Source organism: Hemibagrus wyckioides, linkage group LG18 (genome assembly GCF_019097595.1).
Source record: "Hemibagrus wyckioides isolate EC202008001 linkage group LG18, SWU_Hwy_1.0, whole genome shotgun sequence".
NCBI lineage: Eukaryota > Metazoa > Chordata > Actinopteri > Siluriformes > Bagridae > Hemibagrus > Hemibagrus wyckioides.
The window spans coordinates 9,424,954-9,437,160 of NC_080727.1; the positions used below are offsets into that span (position 1 = coordinate 9,424,954).

At 39.9% G+C, this 12,207-nt stretch overlaps 1 protein-coding gene across 1 annotated transcript; it reads left to right on the top strand.

The window, feature by feature from the left end:
* The first annotated feature begins 1,755 nt into the window (after window positions 1-1,755).
* psmd5 (proteasome 26S subunit, non-ATPase 5) lies at window positions 1,756-8,931 on the top strand. Its single transcript, XM_058416401.1, has 10 exons — window positions 1,756-1,961; window positions 2,484-2,628; window positions 2,710-2,823; window positions 3,494-3,622; window positions 4,383-4,492; window positions 4,962-5,104; window positions 5,206-5,397; window positions 5,507-5,616; window positions 5,897-6,037; window positions 7,377-8,931. Exons 1-10 carry the CDS (start codon window positions 1,789-1,791, stop codon window positions 7,632-7,634), a joined length of 1,515 nt encoding a protein of 504 aa, XP_058272384.1. The 5' UTR covers window positions 1,756-1,788; the 3' UTR covers window positions 7,635-8,931.
* The last annotated feature ends 3,276 nt before the right edge of the window (window positions 8,932-12,207 follow it).

A 12,207-nucleotide genomic window follows, 5' to 3' on the forward strand; every position in this document is an offset into this window, starting at 1 on the left:
TTTCTGACCTGTAGTGGAACAAGCCTGCAGTGGACCAGATCTGCAAAATATAATAGAACTGACGCAAATTGGATGTTTTACTACATAGTACTTTCTTAGCTGTCCTTACTCTAATACTAAGTCACACCCTTTGTTTTATTGTTTGTGCCTGTTGAGCTTGGTCATCATTAACATGAACATCCACTTCTGTGACCAACACGTCTATAAAATTATATAAAATTCTCATGTATTTAGTGTAAATAAAAAGAAACATAGAACAAAATTATTTCATTCAAATAAATACCTTAATGTAATGCAATTATGTTTGTCCTCTACTTATTCCCGTTTAGTGGGTTGAGGATTGTCCACAAGAGGGAGACATGAGAACCACAGACTTGTTGGGCAAGTGACCTTCGATAAATGACCTTTGTATTCAGTGACAGGACTGAAATAGATAGATATAAATTCATGCTAAAACATGCACTGTATTGTTGCCTACATACATGTTATCAAATGTGCTTTTAAGGTATACTGGAATGATCCATGGGTAAACATTTGACTAAACATCTAATAAATCCAAACCTCCCTGTTAATGTATGTTTAATATAAAACAAACAAAGGTTTAATTAATCATAGCTTGTCAATCCATGATTCTGGCACAGAAGCAGAACTGATGTGTTTTCATTTCTAAACCTGTTACCCTGTCGGTTTTGTACATTATTGGATGATGTTGTCTGTTTGCAGATTGGCTTTATGTGGATTTAGTAGCTATATAATGTCTAAGCTAACCATTCAAATGCGCTTATGTCTTATATGTCCACCTGGATGAATAAATGACAATTACAATTCTGAAATTGGAAAAAATTCTTCCAGTGTAGCCACAGATTCTTGTTCTTGGATGACTGGTGAAACACAATGTGGTCCATCCATCACAAGGTTCATTATGTTGTGCATTCTGGGATGCTTTTCTGCTCTTTTTTTTGCTCTGAGTGATTCTTTTTATTACTGTAGTCTTCCTGTCAGCACAAACCAGTCTGGTCCAAAGTCTGGTCCTTCTCTTCTGTTTGTTTGTTTGTATTACATTCACATTATTTACTGTCCAGTGTCACCCAAATGAGGATGAGCTTCCCTTTTGAGCCTGGTTCCTCTCAAACTTTCTTCCTCATATCATCTCAGGGAGTTTTTCCTTGCCACAGTCACCTCAGGCTTGTCTCATTAGGGAACTGAGATAAAATAGTATCTTCAAACGTATATTTTTTTCCTCTATGTTTCTATACTTTGGGTATTTGCTTTGAGACAATGCCCATTGTTAAAAGCGCTATACAAATGAACTGAATTGAAAAAAATGTTTGTTTGTTTCCAACATTCAGTATAAATTCTAGATAGGGTTATACAAGAAAATCCCAGGTCAGCAGTTTCTAAAATACTCAAAGCAGGCTAGCAAAAACAGGGTCAGTATCACCGAGATCACACATCACCCAGTTCTTGTGTGATATGACCATTAACTTGACCTGTAAACATGTGAGACACAATGAGATGTATCACTCACATTCTCAATATGCACTAAACTTCTGTGTGCTTTTAATGCAACCTAATAAGAAGAACCAAATGATTTGTTAGTAGAAAATTTTGTCGAAATATAATACTCATTGTTCACTGTCATTGTCTTTCATTCAAGTCTTTAACTCTGCCAATCAAGTGCTACAGGGATCTCGTACGGCGCATGCGCATTGGCCTCTCTGTTAGCGCTCTAAGAGGGGTGGAGCTAAACTCATAGCGCGCTGACGCAGTTCAAACACTTTGAGCATCATGGCGGCTGCCATTGGAAGTTTGCTAGCAGAAATAGCCGAAGTGGACGGTCCAGTCGAGGGACTCAGAAGCCTTAGGACGGCAGTTTTGGCGACTCCTGTTAGCTCTTTGAGGGAAACCTTTTCCGTTGCGCAGCTGGGAATCATTTTCTCGCTGCTGAACACAAACGACAAGTATGTTTTCAGATAGCTGAGTCAGCGTGCATCTCCCAGTGGCTCACTATTTGACAAGAGCTGTACAGTATAGGAGCTTTAAAGTCATTAGTTATATAGGAAAGACTTCAGTACTAAGTCTATCAAAACATAACTGGACCTATTGGACCGGTAATAAACTTTTGATGATGTAGCAACCATTATTGTATTCCTTACTGATCATAGTGTGCTAATGTGGGTGTGACAGGTGTTGTGTTGTGTTGTGTTGTGTTGTGTTGAATGCAATGAACTGTGTGGATTGTAGAAGCCATTATGTCAGCAGATCTAGTGCACTGATTATTGTAGTAGGAAGCTGAATCAAAAATTGTCTGTTAAGCATGTAGTGCACTATGTAGTTTATAGAGGCAGTCTCATGTCCTACGAAGGGCACTACAATTCATCTTACAGCTAATATCAGAGCTTCAGGGAATTAATTAACTGATGTTTACTGCTTTCAGCACTCAACGTGTTTAAACATGACAGCTGTGTGTTGTGTGTTTATAGGGAGCAGATAGAAATATGTGTGGAGATCCTGGGACGAGTCTTGGAGGTATTCGACCCTGCCCACCTGGCTCGCAACTGCAAAGCCGAGCTTCAGAGCGGACTCAACCATCCGGATAATTCCGTCACAGTGCTCGCTCTCACTCAGGTCAGAGGTGTGTTCCACCCTGCGTTCACATTATCTGTTCTGGAAAATGTTTTCATGAACTGGTTGATTTTGTGTTTGTAGATGGGGCGCGTGTTCGGAAATGCCGACGGGATTGCAGAGGTGATGAATGATCCTGAGATTCTACAAGACGTGATCCAGTGCATTGGGGCGGAAAGTATAGGTGTCTCTAAAGAGGTGTGGTGATAATTTTTGTGTTGGTGGTGATGTAGACTTACATTATCCAGTTTTGTTTCTGAAGGGAAAGGTATTTTAGTTTTTTGCAATTTCAAATATGCTCATTTTTGAGCATATGATATTCAAATATACCAAATGAGAAAATATTCAAACTTATGAATCACAACAGACTACCCTGGAATTGGAAACAGGAAACAACAAATAAGAGTAAGGGTAGTGTGTTTGAAAACGAACCGTACTAAAATATAATGCACACACAATAAATGATGGGAAATTATTTAACATATGTTAGTATTTTCAGATACAGCTTTCCTTAGCACACACCATTTTGCCTAAAGTGCACATAATACCTTTAATTAGTTAAACAAATACTAAGATTTAATATAAGAACTCTGATATCCAGTTATTTAAATTAACACCTACATTTGAACAGAATTCAGCTCCAGTTCTGTTTCTGTACAGTAGTCTTCTAGTAATATTTAGTTCCATGTCTGTTCCTTGAGTTCTATCAGTTTTGGTTTAGTTTAAGTTAACCTAGTCAAGTCCATTAGAATACTGATCCTCCTCAGATGTGTGGATATGGAGCTGGTGGTAAAATAACCTCAGTGCTATAACATATCTTGGTTGAATAACTAGGTTTTTTTCTTTTGTATTTTTATGTTTATTTTAGGCGATATCTGCCCTCAGCAAGCTATGCAACACAAAGGCAGGGCTTGACACTCTGTTCCGCTCCGATTTGTTAAACAAGCTCAAAGATGTCATGGCAATCAGTGACATCATCAGATACAGAGTGTATGAGGTGAGGCATGCATCAGTTGTTTGTTTCGCTGACACTGGTTTGTGTGTGTGTCAGTGTCTGTCTGTCTGCGTGTGTATCTGTGTGTATTGTGACCAGGATATCCCTCTGTGTACTTGTGCACTCACATGGGTATGTACGTATCACACGTTATGTGTACATACACCAATCAGGCATAACATTATGAACAGTGAGAGGTGACGTGAATAACACTGATGATCTCCTCATCATGGCACCTGTTAGTGGGTGGGATATATTAGGCAGCAAGTGAACATTTTGTCCTCAAAGTTGATGTGTTAGAAGCAGGAAAAATGGGCAAGAGTAAGGATTTGAGCGAGTTTGACAAGGGCCAAATTGTGATGGCTAGACGACTGGATCAGAGCATCTCCAAAACTGCAGCTCTTGTGGGGTGTTCCCGGTCTGCAGTGGTCACTATCTATCAAAAGTGGTCCAAGGAAGGAACAGTGGTGAACCGGTGACAGGGTCATGGGCGGCCAAGGCTCATTGATGCACGTGGGGAGCGAAGGCTGACCCGTGTGATCCGATCCAACAGATGAGCTACTGTTGCTCAAACTGCTGAAGAAGTTAATGCTGGTTCTGATAGAAAGGTGTCAGAATACACAGTACATGATGGGTCAGTGCTGTCTTAGCAGCAATGGGGGACCAACACAATATTAGGCAGGTGGTCATAATGTTATGCCTGATCAGTGTATATACAATATATTAATTGTGTGTGTGTGTGTCTGTGTCTCTATGCATGCAGCTGGTGGTAGAGATCTCTTCCGTGTCCCCTGTCTCACTGGGTTACTGCACCAGCAACAACTTTGTCACTAAACTTCTTGAGGAACTGACTGGAGATGATGTTCTAATCAGGTAAAATGCACACTTCAGTTGTTACACTGTGTGTGAATTAGTCAAGCCAAGTAGGGTTTAAATTTCTATCAAACATCTAGCACCATTAAACCAGAAAATGTGGGAATAATCAATACTTTAGAAAGTGAAAAAGAGTGTAAACAAAAATCTTAAATTTTCTCTGTTTTACATGTGTGAAATATTCTCTGTTCAGAAGCAATAAATGTGAAAAAAAGATAAATGTGGATTAAGTACCATGATGGAAAACAAATGATTTGCTAGATACGATCGCTGGATAGAACGATTAGGATCTTAAGCATAAACCTTTACAAGACTAGATCTAGTTTGTTTTTAATTATCATCACTCTGAATCTAAATGTTTGGTACAGGATTACTACTTTACCACATTTGATTTTTATAGCCTTTGTTATTTGATCATTCAGAGTATGTTTTTATGAATAATTTTAGCGTGTACTACAATTACATTTAGAGCGACAGCTATAGAGATGGTCACCAGTCTGGCTCGGAGCCAACATGGCCGTCAGTACCTGGCACAGCAGGGAATCATGGATAAAATATCTAACATGATTGTGGCCGCGGACTCCGATCCCTTCTCCAGTTTCTACCTGCCAGGTTTGTGTGTATGAGTTCATGCTTATTTACATGAATTTAGAACACAATAAAGTATATTTCCTTCAGCTGGGTTAACTGTATTTGTGTGTGTTTGTGTGCAGGCTTGGTGAAGTTCTTCGGGAATCTGGCCATCATGGATAGTCCCCAGCAGGTGTGTGAGAATTACCCAGCATTCCTCAACATGGTGTTTGCCATGGCAATGTCCCCAGACCCTTCACAGATCCCTGTTGCCCTGGATACACTGGGAGTGCTAGGAGGCACTGTTGAGGGCAAACAAGTCCTGCATAAAACAGGTGTGTGTGGTGTGTGACTATACAGCTAAAAGTGCATTTTCTGGTGAAAGTCGTATCTTCTTTGTTGTATAGTTTGTGCATTTGTCTGTGAACACTCTTTGTTTCCTAGGTGAACAGTTTAACAAAGTGCTAAAGCAAATGAGTCGGCTAGCCAAAGATGGAGCCACTGATCTCAGAGTGAGGAGTCTGGAGGCCATCGCTCAGCTACTCGCACTACCAGTATGTATGCGTGTGTCTGTGTGAGCATGTCTTTGCAGATCTATAAATCACAATACATAATGTAAAGGAAAAAATGTGACAAAAATCCATAATTGCTGCTCTCCAGTTGAGAAGGATGGTCTTGATCCTCTCCACTGTTGATCAGTACAAATTTAGGCAATCTTGTGCACGTAACCTCATAAGTAAAGTAAAAGGAGCTGCGTGTACTCCTTTCTGGATGATCTCTGACATAATGGCAAGAAAGGACCAGATGTAGAATGTGTGTATGTGTGTCCTGCAGGTGGAGCAGCAGACAGATGACCTGTTGTTGCTAACAGAGTCATGGTTCTGCGCTCTGAGCTCGGAGCCGTTGGAAATGATCAGGAACATCAGCACCCAGCCATTCCCTGAGTTACACTGCAGTGCAGTACACATATTCACTGTAAGTTTGTGTGTCTGTTATTTAAAGCATTTAAAACAAGGTTACAATAAACCATGATGCAAAACAGCTAAAATAGCTATTATTAGCTTGAAATACACAAGGAATAAAATCTTGGGCATATGCTCTAAAAGGAAGATAATGTGTGGTTGGGTGATGAGGCCTGCTGTGTAGCTACTGTTAACACATAAAAGCTGATTATTCTTCAAGGTCCCAAAGTGTTTTATTACTCTTCTACCACAGATATCTGCTAATGTTAAAAATGTTTTAATAATTATAGAACAGCACATAATTCTACACAGATCAGACATAACATTCTGAGCACTGAGAGGTGAAGTAAACAACACTGATGATCTCCTCATCATGGCACCTGTTAGTGGGTGGGATATATTAGGCAGCAAGTGAACATTTTGTCCACAGTGATTCATTTAAAAGACATTTGTGAGATGCCTCATTCACCAGAGTGTTGTTGAATTGTGCCAAAAGTAAGCAATTTGGAATGTGCCTTAGAACTTGGGTTGTCCAAATGTCCAGCTATTGCAATTTGAACTGATTGGATATACCAGTGGGCCCACAATTTACACTGCGTTGTCAGAACAAAAATCAAGTCCAAAAAACTCTGTGGATATCTGCCATAAAATTGTGGCAATTTCTGCTTCCAGTGCACCACTTATATTGAAATGGAAGAAGCTTGAACCTTGAGTCTTCCTGTAGTTGGTTGTCTGGGCAAATTGAACATCCAGGAAAGTAGGGCCTTGGTCAGGCCTTGCTGTCACTCTAAAAGAGCTCTCGATGTTCTGTTCAGAGATGGGAGACAGACGGACAACACTTCATAAATCAGTCCTTCATGGCATCAGAATGGAAGCCACTGTCAAGTATTGCATAAAGGACCTTGGTGACATGTTGAAAAGATTCTCTAAATAGTATGATAAAACTATGGTACTGTACAATCATCCATCCATTTTCTGTAACGCTTGCTTAACAGGGTCATGGGGAAGCTGGAGTCTATTCCCAGGGAATTGGTGCACAAAGCAGGGGATGTCCTGGTGGGGGTGCAAACCCATTACAGAGTTCACAAACGCATACAGATTCTTTAAATTTGGTCCAAGTTGTGTGATTTATTTCTCAACATTTAAAAAAAATGCACCATATTCTTCTAAAAATAGTAGCACCGCACTACGTGTGTACGGCATTTGCTATCGACAGGAAAACCGCTAGTAAAAGAAACGTTGGTTCGAGACAGTGCTGTGTAAAACTGTAAATATTTAATGGTTTTATTACATGCCAAACAGCTGACCAACTTAATATACCAAAAATCTTTTCTTGTATTTCTGAACCACAGGCGATTGCATGCCAGGCCTGGGGCCAGAGATTGATGATGTCATCACCTGGATTTGCTGAATGGGTGGTGGAGCGCTCCGTTAGTAAGGGGAAGGAGGCAAAAGACTGTAAATTCGAGCTGGTCAAGGCGCTGTTGAGTTCATCTAGCACACAAGAAATCTTCGGCACTCAAAATTATTTGAAGCTGAAAACATACCTAAAGGAGGGGCCCTACTTCGTCAGCGCCGTGGCCTCCGTCACCACTGAGGGAGCAGATTGATTAAAAAAATAAATAAAAAAGTATTAATATTCATTCAGGATGTTCATTTACAGAAGCGGATTCCTTCCCCCTTGGTATAAAGATTGTCTGAATCAATCATGGTAACATTCATGCTCTTTTTAACTTGGTGGAACGTTTCCTTTTGGGACCCAAGCTCACAGTACTCAATATCTTTGTCTTTCTATTTCTTTCTGTCATCAACTTTACACTAGTAAAGGTTTGTGGTGCACATCTCTGGCAACCGCAATACTGCCATTTAACTTACTAAGTTGGATCCAGGAAATTTTTATACTATAGACCAGTTCTACAGTAAAGAATTTTTCTCAGTTGTGTTCTCTCACCAGCTTTTACACACAATACACAAACAAATGCACTTATAACCACAGTTAAATATATTTCTTTGGTTTATTATGATATTCAGGGCTGGATAAATCACAAATCCTTTAGCTAGCCCACTGGACAATTAAAGCGGTGGTTAGCAATGTTGCCTCACAGCAAGAAGGTCCTGGGTTTGTACCCCGGGTTCAAACAGGCAGGGGCCTTTCTGTGTGGAGTTCGCTTGTTCTCCCCGTGCCTGCATGGGTTTACTCCGGGTACTCCGGTTTCCTCCCACAGTCCAAAAACATGTACATTAGGTTGATTGGTAATTCAAAATTTCCCATAGGAGTGAGTGTGTGTGTGGTTGTCTGTCTATATGTGGCCCTGTGATGGACTGGCGACCTGTCAAAGGGTGTACCCCTGCCTTTCGCCCAATGTGTGCTGGGACAGGCTCCAGCAGGTCCCCGTGACCCTAATTAAGAATAAAGCGGGTATAAACAATGGATGGATGGAAATGTTGGTGATTGCTATCCTGCAGAGTGGAACTGTAATTTATATGAACTAAATATATATACATACATAAATAGCCCAGACATGTATCTTCCCCCAGGTTACTCACTCCTAAGGTGTAGAATTTTTTAGATGCACTATAAAACAGTTTGGCTTGTACAGGTTTTATAGAATTTTGGAAAAAACTGGACATGTCATGACAACAAAAGACGAAACCTGGAGTAACATCAGTTTCTGGTCACTTGCAAGTGTGAACTCACGTGTTACTGACAAATGAGACACAACTAACGCTAACACCTTCTTACCAGTGGTGTGAATTTACCAAAATGATTGGGTGAGGTGTTTAAAAAAAACCTTGATGTTTGTTTTATCTGTTGCACTTAAATTGAATGTGTTCCTTTTTGTACGATTGTTGATCTTTCTTTGTTTTCCATTGCGGTGTTTCTATTTCCTGCTCATAATAAATGATGAAATGATAGTTTTGTTCATTTTGCATTCACTCAAAAGTCTCTTTCTTGATCAACAGTATAGATAGATAGTGATTCAGGATTCAGGATCATTTCTAGATGATGATTGTCATAAGCAGGCCCAATGTGTCTCATGTGTTTCTCCTACTGAGAACAGTGATAATGTTCGACAGGATGTCCCAAAAGTCTGTATACAAAGGGAAATTAACACTTTTTAGCAAACTGTTTAGATTTTTAAAGGCTATCTGAATAGAAATCATATAGGCTAAGTTTGAATCACTATGGAAGACCTTTTGCTAACAATTGCTCATTTTTCCCTGTGTATGAACACAAAATCCAGGTGTATAGAACACTATGTTAAGTCAGTAATGTACATCAGCTATAGTAGTTAGTTTATTTATAGAGTGCTTAAACTATAGTATTTCTGTAATCAAACTTTAAAACCTAGATTTAATTAAAAATCATTTGAATTTATTTTTTATTTAATCATATTAATGTATAGTGTAAAGATGTATGCATAATACTTTACAGTAAAGAAGCAGTTTGCTTAACAAATTGCTCCAATTAATACAAATTACAAAGAAGCTATACACCGATCAGCCATTACATTATGACCACCTGCCTAATATTGTGTTGGTCCCCATTTTGCTGCCAAAACAGCCCTGACCTGTCAAGGCATGGACTCCACTAGATCCCTGAGGTTGTGCTGTGGTATCTGGCACCAAGATGTTAGCTGCAGATCCTTTAAGTCCTGTAAGTTGCAATGTTTGGCCTCCGTGGATCGGACTTGTTCGTTCAGCACATCCCACAGATGGCAGAACCCAAGGTTTCCCAGCAGAACATTGTCCAAAGCATGACACCGCCTCTGGCAGCTTGACTTCTTCCCATAGTGCATCCTGGTGCCATGTGTTCCCCTGGGTAAGCGACACACATGCACCCAGCCATCCACGTGATGTAAAAGAAAACATGATTCATCAGACCAGGACACCTTCTTCCATTGCTCTGTGGTCCAGTTCTGATGCTCACATGCCCATTGTTGGCACTTTTGTCTGTGATTCTCACACCTTTCTGTCAGAACCAGCATTAATTTCTTCAGCAGTTTGAGCAACAGTAACTTGTCTGTTGGATCGGATCACACGGGCCAGTCTTCACTCCCCACGTGCATCAATGAACCTTGGCCGCCCATGACCCTGTCACTGGTTCACCACTGTTCCTTCCTTAGACCACTTTTGATAGATACTGACCACTGCAGACCGGGAACAACCCACAAGAGCTGCAGTTTTGGAGATGCTCTGATCCAGTCGTCTAGCCATCACAATTTGGCCCTTGTCAAACTCGCTCAAATCCTTACGCTTGCCCATTTATCCTGCTTCTAACACATCAACTTTGAGGACAAAATGTTCACTTGCTGCCTAATATATCCCACCCACTAACAGGTGCCATGATGAGGAGATCATCAGTGTTATTCACTTCACCTCTCAATGCTCATAATGTTATGCCTGATCGGTGTAGTTCTATATTGTTCAGTATTCTCGAGTTGATAATTAAGCATATCTACAAAATAACAGAGTGCACCATTAATATAATATAGAGACATGTTCCTTCAATAAATGATACAGTTCAATATATACACACATACATACAGTGACTTGCATAAATAAACCCGCATCCACTCCCCCCACTCATTCTGAAGGAGTTCCAATTTACTGTGAATGTATGTATTGAGCTCAAATAAATAATAATAATAATAATAATAATAATAATAATTATTATTATTATTTCAACACCAATATATTGTGTTAGACAGATAACCACAGCTTCATCAGTGTCCATATATTTTTAGTATATAAATTTGAAATAATGTTTCTAGGCATGTCTAGTGTGTGTGTGTGTGTTTGCTTTCATTATAACAGTAGATGTATTAGAATAATAAAGATAAACGTGAGGATTGTTGACATGGGGTCAGTGGCTGAAGCGGCGAATCCATGAAGCTCATGTCCACACAGCGTATGCTCCAGCAACACATGAGTCTCTGGACTGATGTCTGCAAGAGCAAACACACACACACACCATAGTGAGAACCAAAATGAAAGTAATGTTCTGTTTTTGAAATATTTTATACATTTGACTTAATGATCTAGTCACTACAGTAACATTTAAAAGGTTATTTAACAGAAAAAAATAAAAGTACAACAGCTTGAATGTTCAGGACTGCTAATGGATTTGGACAGAGTGGGGTTTATCGATTAGATCCCTCGAGGCTGTTTGTGGGTATTGGAAAAGCTGTGTGCTTTTGTATTGATGTGTGTGTGTGTGTGTGTGTGTCAGTTTTTCTGGTTCACCCATGCCAGCATAGCAGCTGTTACAAATACGCAGTGACAGAATGTCACAATAAACTGTAGACACTAAACAATCAAATATCTGATTCTTCAGGTTAGCGGTTCGTTTAACACAGGTTTCTAACAGACTGAACATTTTATTGCCATTCTATTTATAGTGTATATGTAACAGACATGAATATAAATTTCCCTTGATTGCATAACCATTAAAGAGCACTTCAACAAACAACAGCAGATCTCGCAAAACACAGAAGGATGTAAGGACATGCATCTTATCAGGCTCATTAACACCCCCAAACCCCTACCCACACCTACATTTTTCTTGTACATCCACTATATTGCCAAATGTTTTGGGACAACCCTCCGAATCATTGAATCCTGGTGTTGTTTTTCAGTCAGAACAGGAAGGAGTCATCCCCAAACTGTTCCCACAAAGTTGGGAGCATGAAGTGTTTTGGTATACTGAAGCATTAAGAGTTCCTTTCACTGGAACTAAGGGGCCAAGTCCAACCCCTGAATTCAATGATTTGGAGTTGAATTTATAGAGTTTACACAAAGCATGTGTTTAAATCATTGCCATTTATTTGCCAGACTCCCTTATAAAGGGCAACTTACATTTTTTTTTAACTCATTTTATACAAATTAGCAATTAAGGGTTAAGAGCCTTGCTCAAGGGCAGACACTTGGTGGACCTGGGGTTTGAACTTACAACCTTATAATCAGCAGGCCAGCGCCTTAACCACTAAGCCTCCACATCCCCACAAAGTCAAGCTTCAATTTCAATTCCTTTGGCAGGGAACCAACCCAGGCACTGGAGACTGCACAGATCAGTGTACTCTCAGTGCCAGTCACAAGCCCATATAAAAATGAGAGGGTTGCCTCAGGAAGGGCATCCTATGTAAAAACCTGTACCAAATCAAACATGTGGATCAATGATGC